Source organism: Plectropomus leopardus, chromosome 23 (genome assembly GCF_026936395.1).
Source record: "Plectropomus leopardus strain MGB_pleo_1.0 chromosome 23, ASM2693639v1, whole genome shotgun sequence".
NCBI lineage: Eukaryota > Metazoa > Chordata > Actinopteri > Perciformes > Serranidae > Plectropomus > Plectropomus leopardus.
In genome coordinates this window covers 4,282,259-4,302,669 of record NC_142198.1, presented here as the reverse complement: position 1 = coordinate 4,302,669, position 20,411 = coordinate 4,282,259, and the positions used below count along the sequence as shown (strand labels likewise).

At 37.7% G+C, this 20,411-nt stretch overlaps 1 protein-coding gene across 4 annotated transcripts in view; it reads left to right on the top strand.

The window, feature by feature from the left end:
* gal3st4 (galactose-3-O-sulfotransferase 4) overlaps positions 1-19,891 on the top strand; it is a 31,715-nt gene extending 11,824 nt beyond the window's left edge. For 2 of the 4 annotated variants that reach the window (XM_088073630.1, XM_042512247.2), the window contains exons 2-4: positions 2,881-2,997; positions 7,116-7,416; positions 9,151-19,891. In XM_088073630.1, the coding sequence (XP_087929756.1) occupies positions 2,881-2,997; positions 7,116-7,416; positions 9,151-10,239 (1,507 nt within the window). In that variant the 3' untranslated portion in view covers positions 10,240-19,891. The remainder of the gene's footprint in view (positions 1-2,880; positions 2,998-7,115; positions 7,417-9,150) is intronic. The other 2 variants (XM_088073631.1, XM_088073632.1) reach the window with 2 other exon arrangements.
* Positions 19,892-20,411: the final 520 nt, after the last annotated feature.

Below are 20,411 nucleotides of genomic sequence, written 5' to 3'. Positions count from 1 at the left end.
CCGTACCACCCATCTGCTGCTGAGGCTGCACCGTTTTACCGCTGCTTTCCACATGTTTACAACATGTGTGTAGCATTGCACGGTGACTGTGTGCACTGTTAATATTTACCAGCAGTGAAAACGCATGAATGTCCTTCTTATTGTTATTATTTTTTTCTGTGATGAGACGTCTCTATCACACGCCACCGCGTGTCTCCCATTGACGCCCACAGAAAAGTTCTGTCCCGTTTTGCTCACCAACAGCACCGTTTTCATCATATTCACTATGATGTTATTGCTCTATATCACATAGCCTAATAATATATAGGTCATCTAAATATAAAAACAGCTTCCATTGTTGATTAATATGCTGCACAATTGTTTAGAATTTAAGAACATAGTGAAGAATCCAATTAACGTTTTTCTATTAAAGGGTCATCTTCCAAGTCAACATATATTTACATATTGTCTAAATAATTAATTTGAAAAAGTTATTTGAAAAGTAAATAAACAAAGTGATAACAATTACTGACGTTAATTAATAATTACTTGTAGTTTTAAACAATAATAGTACATTTTTTGGCAAATGTTGCTTAAACAACTAGTGAAATTAAAGGGACACATTTTTCCTCTCACCTGTAGTGCTATTTATCTGTCTAGATAGTTTTTATGTGAGCAGTTTCATGTAGGAACTATTTTCTCTTTACTGAACTACACTTGTCACTATGGAGAAGGAAGAGTGCATCTACTAATAAACAAAAGGCTCATGCTTGAAACAGGGGATGTAAACATTAATGGGGTTGTCTGCTGAGCTGTAATGATAGCTAGCTTAATAGTGCAAGGTGAGCTAGCAGTAGATGCGCTCTTCCTTCTGTGAGGTGATGCTATCAGCAATTGGTGAAAGAAAATAGTTCCTACATGAAACTGCTCATAACAAGGTCTGTGGATAAAGTAATTGCATCCTGATTTATGGAAAGATGTTCAATTTATTTGTTTATTTATGTATTTTTGAAATTTGAGCACTACAAGCCCATAGAAATCTTCAATTACACTGAAAAAAAATCTACTTAAAAAAAAGTTAGCGTCCAGGCTGCCTAAAAGCAGTCTGTACATTCACTTTTAAAAGTTAAAACAAATTGTATGTACAGTGTTTACTGAAGAGAAGGCAGACTTACACCAAAATAATGTAGGTTGATAAACAGCTCGACATGTAAGAGGAAAAATGCATATTTTTGATTTTGGAGTGAACAGGCCCTTTAAGCAACTAGTTGTGTATCTACTACTGTATTTTGTTACTACAAATAATAATTAATTAATGTTAGTTATTGTTATCAAAACATTTTAATGTAATTATTAAGGCTAGTATAAAAATGTGACACAAATTGATCACCACACATATTTGGGTGAGTTAATTTGCTGTAGAAACTAAATGTACATTTTAGATTTAGTTTTTGGGGTGAAATGCCCCTTTAAGTTACCCATTGTTTAGGCACTATTATATTTTTGTGACTTCAAATTATCGTTAATTAACCTTAGTTATTTTTATCAAAACATTTTGAAATTAATTATTAAGGCTAGTATAAAATGTGAAACAAATATTATCACCACACATTAAATATTTAGCTCAGATAGAAGATATTTTTGGTACATACTCACTGTATTGTTTGTATGCCAACATTTCAGAATAAAAAAAAACTCCAAAAAAACAACCAATTCTTTATCTAAAAGGTAATTGAAGCACATTTACAGGCTGAGAAGCTTATAAGATGTATTTTATCATTTCTAATGGACAAATAGTTTTATAAATAGTAATAAGTTGTTTGTGGTCGTCTCTCAGGCAACAGAAAGGTAGTTGAGTGCGATGCGGTTTGAGCATCCACGTGTGTTTAACCGTTAAGTGTTCTTATTGTGTAACCAGACAGAACAAAGCCTTTATAATGATGGCGTTTACATGGCCGGTAAATTTACATTGTGGTATGCAAACGTACAAATGTGGTCACACACTCGCACACTGACCTCTGCGCGGCTGAGAAAAAGGAACGGAGCTGTTCGGGGAATTTCTTTGTGTGAACTCTGTCCCAGTCTACGGGCTTTCCAGATTAGGGTCTTATCTGCCACTTTTATCAACACTGGCCATAATGACCTAACTCCCTGTTCACACACGGCCGTCCGCTTTCTCATCTCGCTCCAGCCTCGGGACAAGCAGGCATGTTTGCCTTGAGCATTTACATGCTCGCCTCTGATTGGGCGGTTATTTTCTCCCTTTGCCACTGTGCTGCCGTGCATTGAAGTCGCTCATATCCGGAGTGACCCTTTAGGTATCAGAGGAATAGCAGTTATTGAATATGACACTGGAAACATTTTTATCTCTGTGAATCAAAAAAATATATAATAAGAAACGCAAATCATGAGCAGATATATTGATCAGACAAAAAGCAGCAGGTTGTGTTGTCTCTTAATGTTTCAGGCTGCTTTCCTCCCTGTGGTGATGATGATGATGGTGATGATGCCTTAGTCATATTTGCTTTATGACTCATCCAAATCTCTCCCTCTCTCCATCCCTCTTTTTGCCTCTCCACCCTTCTTTCCCCCACACTCTGCCCATCTTTCCATTTCCTCTTTTTATATGACATCATCTCCCCATTGTCCCCCTCCTCCCCCTCATCACATCATATCTCTCCGTCCACATCCGTCCATCTTTTCGTCCTCCCGTCCCTCATTCTACTCTGATTCACTCATCTCTTTCTTTATCCTTTTTTCCACTGCCCCTTGTCCATACCATCCTCCATGCTCCCCCACTTCTCTCTCCACTTTGAATTTTCTTCATGTCTATCTTTGTCCATCCATCCATCCATCCATCCATCCATCCATCCATCCATCCATCGACCCCCCTCCTCCCAGGATGTTGCGGTGGCTGGTTTGTGGTCGGGTGGGCCCAGTCTGGATGTGGAAAGCGCTGCTGGTCTTCGTTGCCATTGGGTTTGCTGGCCAGCTGTTGGGGGTCATCTTCAACAAGAGGTATCTCACTTCATTTACTCACCGACTACGTTCACACCCACACGAGTATTTCACTTTTACTCTGAATTTGACAACATTCTGATTTTTAAGTGGTAAATAGTAGGAATGTGCGCAATCAGCCGACTAGTCCATTTGTTGTTCTCCTTGCTAATTGCACCAGAAATACAGTTTTGACCCGAATATAGGATGACCCTGATTATAGGGCGACCACCCACTCTGTCGAAAACTCATCTTTTGGAAAAACTATTCTGAGGATCAAATGATGCAAAATTTCAGAATAATAAAACACATCCAAAATAGCAAGGAGATCTCTTTCAAATTTTCAAACTTTTTAAACTTTTAAATAACTTTCTTAAATAAAATAATAATAATAATAATAATAATAATAATAATAATAATAATTCAAATTTTAAATTAAATAGAAACCTGTTTGCCAAAATCATGAGTTATACATTATACACATGTATATGTATATATATATACATTATAAGTGAATGACTTAGGGTAGCCCTATTTCGCCCATATACCATAACAATTTCATTGTCTTTCTTTGGAAAAACGACAAAATGAAATATTTGTTTATGTAAATGCTGCCTTTTTAACCTAAGCTGTATTTTCAGTTCTGTCTTTGCATTACAGCTGTTGGCCTTACAAACAGGTCACACCAGCATTTTAAACAGTAATATCTGAGGCTGAAATACAGTAGTTTCTATTGACAAATATAGTGAATTGGCTCAGCCTAGCTGTCAACGCTAAATACCTGCAGGACACAACAGATGAAGTTGTTTTCAGTGACAGTTTACACACTTCATTTTCTCCACCTTTCAGGCACAAACTGCTCTTTAACATGTTTCTGAAGGCGGCTGTTGATCCTGTGTACTTGCACAGCTATTACCAAATAAGCATGATTTGACTGTTTTTCAGCTTGTGGCCATCTGCTCACCATGTGACAGAGGCAACCACAAGATCCACACTGAGGAACTGAAGAGAACAATACAGGAGCTAAATGTACGAAAACACTTAATCACAAGACACCGCCTTACCAAATATTAAAAGAAATTCATTGTGGTGACAGATGTCCATGGAACAATGATGGCTTCACAGTTGGATTATGTTCATGAAATTAGCAAGTCTGTCTTATTCCCAATATTACCACACTACTATTGTCTTTTTTTGTTTCCTAGAGCTGCAACAATCCTTCTTTTGTAAATTAACTTGTTAGTTTTCTTTTACTAGTTAATCTATAACTTAATCAAAGTGACATTCTCAAATGTCTTGTTTTGTCTTAACCAACAGTCCAAACTACTGCGCATACTCTTATTATGATGGCCCACCAGCTGATAGTCTCATAAAGTACAATGCTTTTTAATGGATGTAATATTAATTCATAGTGTAAAATAAGAAAAATATCTCAACATACGGTTGATGTTTTGTACATGTTTACTCTGTCAATACAAAAAAGAAAACTGATTGATGATATCAGCAGATATCAGCATGTAGGCTGATTCCGATATTTTGTTATAAAGCCAACATCTACTGATACCTATGATGCGCCGGTATTATCGTCCATACCTAAAATATTCAATTAAACAAAGTCAAGTTCTTTAATCTTTCTCAAGCCTAAATCAAATCTAAACTCATAATTACTAATTCAAGGTCTTACAAAAGTCGATACATTGTGCAGCTCCAGAGGAAATACACACAATTAATGGTGAACCAGGAAAACATTTAGTTAGCTGGATATAACATTAGTTGTTATGCTTAAAACTTGATTTACATGCTTGATTGTCCCAACAACGTGCAGGATTACAACCATTTGTGTTTGAGAAACAGGACTAATGATATGCTGATCGTCAGTGAGATACACCATTCATTTTACACTTCAACAACACTTTGATTGTGGGGCTGATAGAGTTAATGCTTGTGTGCACACAGCCTTCTCCTCCCTCTTTGCTCATCTTACACCTCGGCTTTCGATGGTAATCACAGTGATCTCATCTAAAGCTCTGGGGATGAACCTCGGTGCGTCGTGGGGTTTCAGGCTCGTTGAATCCAAGTTCATTTTACACCCCAAAATCCACCGAGACTGAGCCGAGATCTCTTAGCAGCCTGCGTCAGCTGAAAAGAAGACTCCGGCTGCAATTCTGAACATTAAAACAATGCATAAATCTTGTAAAACAAGCTCATAGCAGCATGAGATATAAAATATTTATCTTGCAAATTGAAACAAGCTGCATTGCTACTTTCCTAAACCACGTTTCATTTATTTGTGTTTCCATTGTCGTTTAAACACGTAAAAAGGTGAACGACAGAGATAAGGAGGTGATTGCTCAGCAATATGACTGCTAATGGACAGACTATGACTTTCTGGTGATAAGTGTTTTTAATGGCGCACAGTGTGCTAAGAGCTCTAGTGCTGTTTTAAAGAATGCAGTGGCGAGTCTTATTTAAATCAGCATTTTTCTCATGGTTAGACAGTATGTTGTTCTTGTACAGCTGCTTTATGCTAAGATAACACACACTGATAGGTTTAAGATGTTTAGGAGTTTATTTTAACAGATTTTTGCGGTATGAAAAGCCACATGATTCTGGCTTTAATACTGACTTACCAAGACCACAATAGCGAAGTTAATTATTAACCCAGAAGTAGTCTTTGACTTCACTTTGACCTCTTTCTCCTTGTTGAGCATGGGGCCACTTCAAAGCTTTTCATTTAACTCCTTCGCTCTATCCTCTGAACATCTGGGTCCAAGGGCCCTGAGGGAGGTTCAGGTTGCATTTGCTCTGTCTGCTGAGAGCATTTCTGTAGTGTAGTCGGAGCATAACAACAACCTTTTTAAAAGTATGCTGCCCTCTAACTGACCCAGCCTGCTGGATTTTTTGAGTGTCATTCCAATATTTATATTTCCATTTTTTAACACTTAAATTTAGCTAGTGAAGAATTAAAGAATATGCCCTTTTGGAATTGAGTCATCATTTACCGGTCAGGTTCTATTATGCACCAGCCTGCAAGCCTCCACTCATACATCCCAAAAGGCCTTTTCATTTCACAGAGATGATGACATTGCTCGGCAGTCTGTAGTTTCAGTGTTACAAAAGATTAAGTCATTAATTCAATACTATTCTTTCTTGAGGTGTTGGATAAAGCATTTACTTCTAACATCAGAGCATTTTTTATTTTCAGTTTAAAACATCAATGCAAAATCCAAGTGACTATTACTGAAAAACTCTCTTTAACTTTGAGTTGAAGTTAATGTATTTATTATTTTTTTGGCCACTTTGTGGCTGCAGAGCAAGCGGTACTTAGCTATTATCACATTATTAAAGGGTGAATTTGATATTCTTAAACCTGTACTCTATTTTCACATGTTTATGTGACTAAGTGACTAATGGAAACAATAATTTAAAAAAATTGTTCAGTATTGAGCGAGACCACTGTACATGCTGCAATGTAACCACTCAGGGCATGTTTGCACCGCCTATTCGAATCCACCTAAATTTCTTGTTTTTGCCATATTAGCATTTTAAGTGCCTGACAACGTATGAAAGGTATCCTACTGATATAGATCCATTTTGTTGAACCAGAAACTGCTCCTAAAGTGTTACCACCAAAACCACCAGGCCCCGTTTAATTAAACAGTACTTTTATCGTTGTAAAAACACGTCATTTGAAGTTGACAGAAACCAAACACATTGCAGCTGGTTTCACAACTGCCAGCTGCAGCCCTTAACTTAATATGGGACTTATTGCAAAAGTACTTGTTTTGTGTCACTTAGACACAAAAACATGGAAAAATACAGTCCACGTTGGAAAAAGCTTAACTTATTCTGAAGTTGTTTTGTTGTATGTGTTTTCAACAGTTGCCTATTTAGACATCCAGCAGACACACAGTGACATTGTCAAACATTTGGAGTCCTGTTTGTGTCTACCTGATGAATCTATGTCCAATATTTAAACTCTTTTAGCTCTATTTTGGTCTCCACCAACAAAAAATATTTGTCTTTTGCTGCTAAATGCTGCCCATTGCAGATTAGTGCAGCACTAAACTGTAGATTTTTAAACAGCTGGAAATGTGATCTAGACCTAAAATGCCCTCTTCCTTCTATCTGTCCTTCAGCAGTGTCCAGCCAGCTGGTCGCTCCATCTTCTCATCCCCTGATGCTCAGGGGCCCTCTCTGGGCTCCTGCCAGCCCCACACCCACATCATGTTCCTGAAGACCCACAAGACGGCCAGCAGCACCGTGCTCAACATGCTGTACCGCTTTGGGGAGGAGCGTGACCTCCGCTTCGCCCTGCCGCTGGGCTACCAGCTGGGCTACCCACTGCCCTTCAACGCCCACAGGGTCAAAGGTTACAGAGGTCCCAGAGCAGTGGAGTTCCACATCATGGGCAACCACATGCGATTTCATAAGCCTGAGGTAAGAGGAGAGGGGGAGGTGGAATGACATAGGGGGCGATGATAATGGGATGTTCTGTAGTGATGTGGACACATTGCTCCATAAAATGGTATAAAATGTCTTATCAATTGAGCATTCACTCGTTGGATTTTTGTATGAAATCTGTCAGAAATACAAACTTAAATGTTTTATATCCGCAGCTCAAATTCACATATATGACAATTGGGTTAAGTCTTCATTATGGTCATTCTCAAGTTTCCCTGATGTTTTTTTAAAAAGAGCCAAATATGATCAAATTTAACAATAGTTAACAATAGTCATAAATAATACTTTAATGGCCCTGTTTAACATGACATATCTGGTCAGAAAAGTGTTGAAATGATGGGTTTTGTAGAGCAGGGCAGAAACTTTACATTTTGATATTGTTGAGCACAAGGATTATGCATATTTTTAAATGATTTTATGTTATGGAAATATGTATTTTCTTTCCATTTTTGCACAATGTATGTATTTACATTCTGTAATTGTCTCAATGAATTGCAGTTTCCCCGTACTCCTCAAATTGTCTTTTTTTAGTCTTCTTTATTAGCTGCTACACAACAATTCCCATTGTTCATGAATATGTTGCAAAACTGTTAAAAAGTATAGAGTATTGTGATGATGTCAATTAATGTTTTGTCCATTAAATGGTCAGTTTACCTTCCAAAGCAAAAAAAAAAACACACACACACACACTTATATATATATATATATATATTTTTTTTTTCAAATTAATTAATAAAATAGTTCCATGAAAAAAATGTTTAATTTATAATGAAGTCATAACTATAACTGACATTTATTAATAATTAATTGTAGACTCACAATAGAATAGTACATTTTTCACATATGTTGCATATGAACAACATACTCTGTTTAGTAGAAAGAAAATAGTTCCTACATAAAACTGCTTACAACAAGGTCTGTGGATTATCTTGAGTAGCGGGGTCATGTTTTCTGGAAAGAGACATTGCTGTTGAATATTTTAAATGTATATTTTTGGCGCTCTGAGCATCACAAACCGAGTGCCATCTAGTTCCATTACACAGGAGAGAGGGCAGACATCTCTACGGCTGATATCCCAAACACTCAGCAACTTGCACCAAAACTATCTAGACAGATAAATAGCCCTATAGGTAAGAAGGAAAATATGGATTTTTGATTTTGGGGTGTAATGTCTCTTTAAGCAGCTAACTAAGCCGCCTACTATCAATTTGTCATGGAGCTAAAGAGCAGAGTGTGTTTTATAATAGACGAAATATTGAACAGAATAATACAATTAGTTCAGCAAGTTTTGAAAAGTAGAATAAATAATGATGGGCTTTGAGTGTGATGTTGCTCTCTACATTTTTGTTTGCTCTGCTGGTGAAGAGGAGTCAGCTATGATTCAGTGAACTCAGGTACTTGTAAAATCTGCTGCCTCGCTGCAGTTTGGCTGATCACTTCACGGCAAATGGCGGTTTGTGAGCGCAGCAATCGCCCTCCCTTGGTGGTTTGCTGCTGACGTGCTTCTTTATAAGACAGCGGAGGCGTCAGCTGCAACTGCTTGCTGTCTTCAATCTCCTTAAGTGTTTTCTCCTAGCTGGTGATTATTTTCCAAAAAAGGACAAGTTCAAAAACGATCTGCACAAAGCATCTGTTGCTCTTCTTGTACTTGATTAGATCACATTAACAGCACCTTTTTGTACCTACAAGCTCTCCTTCTTTGTTTGTTAGGTGGAGAAGGTGATGCCTGCGGACACGTTCTATTTCTCCATCATCAGGGACCCGGTCGCTCTGGCCGAGTCCTCCTTTGCCTACTATAAAGAAGTAGCACCTGCCTTTCGGAAAGCCAAAACCCTGGGCGACTTTGCTGACGACCCCAGGAAATACTATGACCCTCGCCTGCGCAACAACCATTATGCCCGCAACCTATTGTTGTTTGACTTCGGCATGGACCACAATGCCAATTTCTCCTTGGCCCTGGCTCAGCGCGCTGAGGCCATGATCCGCCGGACCTTCAACCTAATTCTAGTGTCTGAGTACTTTGATCAGTCCATGATCCTGCTGAGACACGCCCTCTGCTGGCCACTGGATGCTGTTGTGTCATTTAGCCTCAACGCTCGGCAGCAGAAGCCCACCAACGTTGGGGGGTTGAGTGGTAGCTGGGTGGGCAAAGCGGCGGCGGCGGCAGGTGTTGGCGGTAGAGTGGCACGCACACAAGCCAAGGCACCAACTAACGTGACGGAGGAACAACGAGAGAAGCTGCGACAGTGGAATGCCTTAGACTGGCACTTATATAAAACCTTCAACCGGACCTTCTGGGAGGAAATCGACAGGTTCGGATACACCCAGATGGAGGAGGAGGTAGCTCTTCTCAGGACACGGCGGGAAGATCTAGCCCGGGTTTGTCTCAGGGATGGCGGGAAGCCTGTGGAGGCGCACCGGATCCGAGACAAAAACATCCGGCCGTACCAGAGTGGATTGGTGAAGATTCTTGGCTATGAGCTCCAGGTGGGGCTGGACAACGCCACCCGGACGGCCTGTCTGAGGATGATCAGGCCTGAGATCCAGTACAAAGATGTGCTGGATGCTAAACAGTTCCCACGGGCTGCGGCGGCCCCGGCCCAGCCAGGGCAACAGAACCTGGGCCCAATGGCAGCAGCCGGGGGCTCTCTTTTAAGACAAGGTTCGTCCAGGACAGGAGAGAGGTCTGTGGGGGGAGAGGCAGGGGGGAGGACAGTGGAGAGAGACTGGGATGGAAGCCGCTTATTGAGGAGGAACCAGACTTTGTTACGAGGACAAGATAAACCAAGGTTGAGATAGTTCGAGGTGAGTGTTGCTCCTGATTACGGTACCTTTGGTCTTTGAAAAGATGGACTAATGAAACTGAAAACTGAGCCAAGTGTGGTCTCCACATGAGAAAACAAAAAGCTCCTCCTTTGCACTTCCACTTTTTGGTTGTTTGCTTGTTTTCTTAAAAACTGTCTTTGCTTTTAGTTGGTGTGATTCTCGTGGACTTGACCCTTGACCTCTGAGCTCCTGGGATGCTCTCATGGCTGCAGTAAAAGGTCAAAGGAGCGTTGTATGTTATGTCTCAAAAGAAAGTGAAAGGATCGCTTTGGTTTTTATGAGGAGAAACAAAACACTCAGAGTGTTGGCAGGTACTTTCTTCTTTGTTGTTAATTTATAGACACTCAGAAGCCGGTTTTACTCCCTGCTCATATTGATACTTTTAAGAGTACAATAGTTTTCACATTGTCCTTGGTGCACATGCTTGAAACTTCTTAATATAAAGGTACACTCTTATGTAGTATTATTACATTGAGTCACTGAGCTAAGCACTTGTTTCTTTAAATGATAAACACCTGGCAGCCATCCAGAAATATTTCCCCAGAATCCTTAAAGACTGCTTTTGTAATCTGGCTGAAGAAATATTTCACAGTAAAAATAATTACTGGCCTGTTTCTAAAGTTGTAATTGTATTTATTGATCAAAACAAGAAATGGAAGCTGGAAACATAATATTTATAAGGTTGGGCTGGTGAAACATTTTCAAACCGGTCTAATATTGAGCTGATCACTCAACTATTATACCAAATTGTACCAGTAGGTGTCTTTCTTAACTAAGAGACCAATCTGGAACATAATGACACCGCGTCCGAACAGCGAGCTAGTGTTCGACTATTGCATAGCATCGCGTAACTTCGGAGCGCTCTGCTCACATTGAAGTTGTTAAATTTTCACTTGAGTTGCATCATGTAAACAAACCTGGTGCCTATCAGCTGTGCGCTTGAGATCAGACAGGACATGTAAGCACTTAAAAGATGAGTGAGTACTTGCTATCTTCCTACGTTTATACTTTTTATACAGAAAACAAGTTTTATATTGTGATAAATACTGGAAATGAAACACAAAATAGCCAACAGCTATCACGCTGTTATTAGCGATGGTCAAAAACAGGAAACTTTAGCTTCTGGTGATCTCCCTTCAGCTAGCAGCCACCTTAATTTGGTAGTTCCTTATTTAAGCATCATGAATCAGCCGTTCTTCGCCCGTTGCGGCGCTTTCAAAGTCAGCGTCAGGGATACATAGAAACAGAGCGTCTAATAAAAGTTCAGCTTAAAACTGCTTACCGCATTGCTCATGGCAAGTAAGAACACCTCTTTCTTTAGCTTCAAATGCAAAGGGTTGTCATATTGCTGCAGTTTTAGTTTTCTTAAGAGACTAACTCTGCCACGTCTCATCTCGTCACACCAAAAAACACATGAACTTTTACGTGCCCCCCTGTCCCCTCTCCCACCGCCACTGAAATTTGATTTCCGATGTTATGTTCTTTAAGTTGAAATGTTGCTTATCACTAACTCAATTCAAGTTGGATTTAGTGCTGTGACGCCGTCAGTACAGGTTGCTGATGTAGGCCTCTTTTTAATTTACCAGCATGTGTCAGAATGAGAAATGCTGGTTCAGACAGTTTGAATCAAATAAAAGCAGTTTAAGCTCATACACCAGACCACACCGGCAAAACCAAAAATCAACCCAACTTTATATATTTCCCAGCTTAATTTATAAAAAAAAAATATTTAAATTGCCAGTCATACTTGTCTAAATTGATGTTCCTATAAATTATTTTATATGTCCATACAAACTATTGCTTTTTTATTGTATATAATATACAAAAGAGCAAGGAGACGTGTTTTCTCTCCACCTAAAAAGATGGAAACAATTGCAACTTGGAAAATGGGTAAAAATGATTTTAATAATGCAGTGGATGGAAATCTTTGTGACAATTTTAAGTGCTGTTAATCACCTTCTGGCTTTTTCACACATTACTGGGTATTTTTCAGAAACTTGCATGCTTAGCTCTGTGACTCTAAATCAATGGTAATATACGAGAGGCCCAAGCTAGGGTTAGAATTGTATACAACATTCATTTTCCATTGCTGACACGGATGGTAGAGTCAGTACAGGCGAGTGCTTGTTATGGAAAAAAGAGCTTGGATAACCGCTATTTCTTTCTTGGAAAGACTCAGCTCAGACTCAGTCAGTATCGCGCCCTGTCCAGAACCACTAACCTGAACTGCTTCTTAAATATCTCTTAATAATACAAGAGGGGAAAATGATCCGAGGCCGCGCTCCTGTTCCCAAATGCGTCACACTCACCAGCCTGCAGGAGGCTGGGTAATGTCAGTGTTTGGGCACATTCCTTCCATCCTTCCACTATCTGCCTAAGTATCCATCTGTCTGACACATGCGCAGACTGTACCAATGAGACCCATTTCTTTGTCATGATGTAAGGTATTAGAAATGAAATTCACATCAGGGTGGGCCAAAATAAATCTTAAAGCAGCTGCATATTAAAGATGCACTTCTTTATACTGCACACTAATCTCCCCCAAAAATCTCCCCAGATAAACTTTGTACAATGAGTCAGTAGGGTTTTTCAGGAGTTTTTGGTTACACACTACAGTTTCAACACTAACACATTTTCCAAAAGAACATCAGTGCAGCCCCCCCACCCACAAAAGGATCAACCAAACAGGTCTTAAGCAATATACCTGAAAGCTTTGAAACCTGGAGCGACATCACTTTCCTTGTCCTGCCCTCAGATGCGTTTAAGATGAGATTTAAACTGTTGAACTCGGAGCAAATTAGTGTGATTTTTTTTTTCAAAAACATGAGAAAAAGGAAATAAACAAGTTAGTAATCTTTTTTTGTTTTTGTTTTTACAACATTTTAGCCTTAAAAAATATATTTTTTTAAATGCAAGGGAAAATGTCTAGTAAAAAAACTAGGAAAAGGGAAAAAAAGCAAATGAAAACTTTATATATGTATACATTTTTTTTTATTATGTTACAAACTTTGCATAATTTTAAGCCCCTTTTCCAGATAATTTCTGTTTTTTTTGTTTTAACTAATTTTCAGTTAATTTTCTTGTATTTTTAACTAATTTCTTGCTAATTTGAGTCATTTCTTCTTTCATTGCTCAAAAAGTACTTGGGAACAACTGTATGTGGAGTTATCATATCTGAATATTTAAAATTATGTTACAAAATTTATTTATTATTTTACTAATTTTCAGGTAATTTTCATGTACTTAACTGAACTTATTTCTGCCTAATTTTTTCGGTCATTTCTTATTTCATTGGCCATTGCCATCTTGCCATGTTTTTGAAAGAAATCAAGCCAATTTGCTCAGGTTTCAAAGGGTTAAAATGATTCTCTTCAAAAAATTAAGCAAATATCACCTAAAGCAAAAAAACTTGCTTTATTCAGCTCTGAGTGAGAAACTCTTCATCATGCCTGGAGTTCAGTGTGCTTATCTCAGTCACATGTTCTTCACAGCCTGGTGCTGCTTGGTACTCACTGAAAACCTGCTGATATTTTTTCATTAACATGCTGCAACATGAAGATCCAAATGTAACAAAAACCCCTGTGTCGCTATCTCTCTATCAGGGACAAGTAACCAGAGACAGGTTCTCACTTGACAGTCTGATGCATACCAACAGTCCCACTCAGAATTCCTACATTTGCACATGTGTGTGCAAGCTGACATGGTCTGACTGGTTTTTGAGTGGTTCCATCAGGGTGTGCAAGCTCTAAAAGGGCTCTAAAGAGATTCCACGGTTCCTAAAGCAAAGTGAATTATACATTAGACTAAAAGCATTTCAAAGCAAGTGAAGCCTTGTTCTCTGCTTATTCTGTTTGAAGTTAACTCTTTGAAATGTCAGTAAATTGGTTTGATTTCTTTCAAAAACATTGGAAGAAGGCCATGAGCAACTTAAAAACATATGGCCCCAAAAAATCCCTGAGGAATTTAGTGAAACTTTCTGAAAAAATTCACTGAAAATGACCAAAAAAGACCATGTTTAATAACAAAAACAAGCAAGAAAAGTGCAGAATTTTTTTTAAAAATCTGCATAATTTTTTTGTGAAACATAAATGTTAAACAAATAATTATGAGGATTTTCAATATAGTTTTCTGGACATTTTCTTTTTTTGATAATTAATTTTTCTAGTAACTCTAGTAAAGTGTTTTTTAAAACTAATTTTTCAGTTCATTTTCTTCATTGCCTCTTAATAATTTCTTGCAATTTGTGGAACATTTCTTGCCAAGTAAGTTGTGAGAAAATGAACTAAATAAATAAGATTAAAAAAAATGAAAAAGAGACAAAATAAAAGAACGAAAAAGAAAATTCATAATTTTTTGTAAAACATAATTTTAAAGAAACATTTGTAAGGATTTAAAATACTGCACCCTTTTTTAAAACCAATTTTCAGGTCACTTTCTTTTCACTTTTGCTAATTTCTTGCAATTTGTGGGACATTTCTTACCAAGTTGGTCATTGCCTTTCCGCTATGATTTTAAAAAAAACTCAGACAATTTCAGGTTTCACAAGGTTGAATAGCTTTTGAAAGGCATCTGAATGCAGCACAAGAAAACTGGAACCAGGTTTTAAAGAGTACAACAATGCAAAATATTAATAGAAACATTTTGAAGCTTAGTTCATTGATTGTTTGGTAGGAAGTACATTCTGTCTGTAACAGCAGCTGGCACCTGTATTTGCCAATCTGGTTGCCCGTGTGTGCAGTGTAGGAGGAAAGCAGAGCACACAGGAAACCCATGCGAACGCCTCAGTCGCTGCTGTGGGACCGGATCGCAGACTGTGGTTTGTGTATGAACACTCAGAGCACTTTAGAGTGAGACAGCACGTCTGCTTTGGTTTCCGCTTACTGCTATCAGTCAGTGCAACAAAACACTGCCTTTCCTGTGACAACAGGAACCATCAAAGCACCGTGGTCTCATTTGTTTAATAGCCATGCGATCAGGCCATTTGATAATGAGAGATGAATATTTTACATGTGTGAAGGTCTGAAGGAAAGGGAAGAGAATGTTACGGTAACAGATGTTACAGTTTAAAAGAGCTGCAGCCGAAATAAATAAGTGTGCCGATATTTGAAAATAATACACACCCCTCAGAATATGGTATGGATCCTATTAAATTAAATATGGAATGCAACAAGCACTTATTCTACATACATAAGAACTTATTTGCTAAAAGATAACTTTTTGAACACTTTGGGAAAATTGTAAATGTCGCCACCATGTCATACACAGACATCTTATTCAACCCACCGTCACTCCACATGATATCCGTCTAAGAGGGTTCAGGTGCAGTTATAGAATAAAAGCTTGGAAAATCTGTCAAAGCTCTGATTGTGTGGCTCTTTAAAACCTCCAACGTTGAACATTTGCCTGATTGATGCTAACAGTCCCAGACAAAGAGTCCTTCCACAGAACAGCAGAGGGTATTCTCCATCCAGTGCAGTGTGAATGGTGTCATCTTACGGCAGCCGCCCCTCCAGGGGGATTGGGTGTACTGCTTTGTGTTTTTATGACTACCTTCTCTGTTCCCTCCAGTGAAAAGGAGATCGTTAATCAGCTTTTACAGTCACCTAGTTTAGACTCCAAGTCAAAGGGATGATGAAGACTGAACTCAGATTTGAAATGAAGGTTTCATACCTGTGTGCATGCATTTTCCCTTCTTCTAGGCAATAATGAGTGTATATATTTATATATTTATTTTCACTATTATTTGAAACTCAACTTGCAAACAGCTTCAGTTACACAGTCCATCATGACAGCAACCACAGTATGAAATATGGAGCTTATAAACAATACTTAACTGGTCGAAAACCATCATAGGACATGGTCAATCACAAAGAACTGACACTAATTTGTTGCAACTGTATTGATAATTGAAATGTGGTATTATGTGTTTCTGCAAACCATGAGTATGTTGCATTTGCATGTTACTTTGTGGCAGAATCATTGAAAAGTTATGTTTCAACAACTCTGATAAACGTACAATTCAGGTTAGGCCCCAAATCACATTCCTATGGTTGGGAAAAGATCATGTTATGGCTTATGATACTTCGTTTTGGGTGCAAAATCTCTGCTGGAGAGGCAGTGATTTCTTTGTGAAATTCAATGGATATTTATGCCACTATTCCTGCTGAAAAAGCAGTGACTTTTAAGTAAAAAAAAAACCACTCTTTGTGCCACTGTCCCTGCTAGAAAGGCAGTCATTTCTCCTTAAAAAAAAGCCAAATTTCATGGCACTTTCGCCGCTGGAAATACAGTGATTTGTCTGTGAAAAGCAACTGCTTTTTGTGCCACTATCTCTGCTGGAAATGCGGTGATTGCTCAGTAAAAGTAACTGCTTTTGTAGCAGTCTTTGTGCTGGAAATGCAGTTATTTCTCTATAAAGAACAAATGCATTTCGTAGTACTCTTCCCACTGGAAATGCATTGATTTCTCTGTAAAAAAAACCCCAACTGCATGTAATAGCACACTCTCCACTTAAAATGCAGTGATTTCTTGAAAAAATACTATCGCATTTCATGGCACTATCCCAGTTTGAAATGCAGTGATTTCTCGGTAAAAACAACCACTTTTCTTGGCACTATCAGCTCGCATATGGCACTTTAGAAACATTGATATGCTGCAGGAAATGTGCAAATGTAATGTGTTCGCTGTTTGAAAAAACATTCAATGGCAACACCATCCTTAAATGACTGGGCTGTTTTTTTAAAGTCGATATTAACAGTAACTTTTTTTTTAAAGTAACTTTTTTTGCTTAAACATAACACTTGTAATAAGGAACCCTTATGTTTTGGTTTTAGATAATTGAGGCTCTTATGTCGAAACATATGTCTTGATTTTAATGACCCCATTTCCTTTCGTGCCACCATCAGGACAAACCTAATATGTTCTAGGGCTCTAAGAATAGTGAGGTCTGAGGTAGGGATAATATTTGCACCGTCATTTTACTGTGATGATATACCAGTATGTATATCATAACAGGCCCCACATGCTTGTATTACAGTGAGGACCTGGACTAAATCTAGTAGATGTTTGCTGCTCTGGGCCACCACTGTTTCATGAACACTTAATGCACAGAACAGTTGCAGACATAGAAACACAATAGTGTTTGTTTCATGCCTTAGGATGCAGTAGTATTGTGGGGCAGGGCTTTAAGACAATGTCCTTCTGTATTTATTATTCTAATTGCCATTTGTACATACTGTATTTATCAGGATTTCTTTTCTTAAGAGGTTCGTGATGATGAGGGAGAGGGTGTATCTGTCACAGTATGATAGAGATGATTGATGTTAATGAGAAAACATGGGATCTGCACACACACTATGTTCAGTCAGTGTTGAAACACTGAAATGCCACTCAGTAATTGTGGCTTGGTCATAATTCAGTGTTGTCATTTATTAGGTTTTCATCAACTGTTCGTATGGATACCTATGAAAGGTAATGCACCAGATTTCATTTAAAACCAATGTACTTATTAAAGGCTTAGGATCACATGACCAAATTGATGAGTAAAGAAGGAAGCAGTATGAGGAGTGAAAGTCTTCATAAGAATGCAGGTTGGGATAGTGGTTGGGTCTAACAGACACAGGACTTTTCCCCAGGAGGTGAATTTTAAGTTAATTTAAGGTGTTTTGCCACATTTTTCCGTCATGTTAACTAACTTTGTGTTAAATAGGTAATGTGACAACCACCAACCATCTTTCTCTTCCTAAACCTAACCCACGCAACCTTTCTTCCCTTAACCTAAACCTATTTAACAACCGTTAATTATGTAACTAAAAGTTAAACTTCACTTAAAGTTAGTACTTGTATGTAACTTTACGATGCAGAAAAATTATTATTCTCCCAAGTTAACGACTACTTTCCAAAGCATAACCTTGGTAACTTCACTTCCCTAAATCTAGCCCGTGGAACGTTACGTTAAGTACGCTTACACAACTTTGTGTTAATTGTAATGTTAAATTATGTACTTGTTTGAATTTGACAACGCCCAACTGTGATTCTTTCCTAAAATTCATAACTTTACATTTGGTACGTAACTTAACATTAAACTTTACATAAGTTTATCTACTTGTACACAATGTTACGATGGCCAGCCATTATTATTCTCCTAACTTGCATAGCTTTACTTTCCTAAACCTAGCCCACAGAACTTAAAGTCAAGTATGCAACTTTACGTTAATCTCAATGTAAAGTTATGTACTTGTTTGAATGTGACAATGCCCAACTGTGGTTCTTTCCTAACATTTGTAAATTTACATTAACAATGCAACTTTATGTTAAACATTGCATAAGGTCATCTAATTGTACGTAACGTTACAACGCTCAACCATTATTATTTTCCCAACTTATGTAACTTTACTTTCCTAAGCATACACTAGGTAACTTTACTTCCCCGAACCAAGCCAATGGAACTTTACATTAAGTACACAACTTTATGTTAAAATGAACATAAAGTTGTGTACTTGTTTGAATGTGACAACTCCCAACTATGTTTCTTTCCTAACATTTGGAACTTTTTATTAACTACGTCACTTTACGTTGTACTTTGAATAAGGTTATGTACTTGTATGTCACATGACGATGCCCAACTTCGATCCTTTTTGTAACCAGAGGGGTTGCTAATTCACTAATTTGTAGGGTGCTAATTTGTTAGATATCATACGAACAGTAGTATGAGGACACAGATGGTATTTTATCTCATGACAACATGATGATTACATGTCAATCACCAGATAATGCTTAAAAATTATTAGTAAACACAGCTACACAATTATCTGGTAATGACGAGATAGAGCATTGTCTCATCAATATAACATTTTTTTATCTGGTATGTGAGAGATATGGATCTTTAATATGATAGATTTTCTCTCTTTAAATGGTATTTTCTTTTAATTATAGATGTTATGTCACAATTAAAGAGACAAGTCACAAGTATTCATTTTGATTGGTGAGTGGAATGTGTTTCTGTACACACATGCACATACATCCCTATATACACTCATGTTACACAGACCGTCTGCTGATAGGTAACAGAAAGGAAAATGAAAACTGTGCTTGATTTTCATGCCTGTCTTCCCACTAATTTCTTTTGATTCTTCCAGGGGGAATGTGGTTCAAATGTTGTTACTCATATGGTACTGTGACTTCTTTTCTAGCTATTTACTAGTATCAGAGTTTTCATGTGAACATGTTGTATGTTACATAGTGTGTCGGAATAAAAGGTACATCTTGTGTCAGACCATTTCAATCTCACTTTTCAGAGGTGGGAATGAGCAGAAGCTCTGGTACACGGTGTGATTTATCTTTTATCTTGTTTTGTTTGAACAGCTTCCATGTCTGTTCTACTAATCCCAACACAATCGGCTGCTGACAGGAAATGCTTTATTGATCGGGTATTCTCTCAAGCTGTTACAGATTTCACCATACTGGAAGTGCAGGAGTTAATTCAGAAAGCAATGGAGTACTTTGAATCTTACTTGAAATTCTTTTTTTTTTGGTGAAACTTGTACTTAGGTCACGCTCTTTGTGTGCATCCATTAAGTTGTTTTCTCTCTTGTACTGAATAAAAGCAGCATTTCTTTAACTTCAATTTGTCTCTGTGATTTTCACATGCTGATTATTAACTTTCAGTTTGCTGCTGTATATAAAAACGTATGATTTCTTTACATTTATTTGTCTACTATTACGAGAGGAAAATGTACTTTTTATTTGTAACTGACTCTGTAGTCATATTACCAAATCCATATTTTACAAACACATGATTGGCTCTCAGAATATGTTACTTTTTTTTTCACTAATTAAACTGCCCATCGCTTTTAGTATAGGCATATTATATATAATAGTATAAGTCAAATAAATTCATTTGATCAGCTGTAACATCAAATTCTGCTTAGACATAAAGCATCTGTAATAATAATCTAAGGACACCAATGTAACACTATTAAACAGGCCATAGCTCATCATGACCACTTTAACACTGATAGGCTACTCTAAGCACATACTATTGATTAATAGAAGTCTAAATGCTGGAATTTAACTTGAAATTGAGTATTTTTATATTGCAATATTACTACCTTTACTCAAGAAAATAGTTAAATTCACCACTGGTA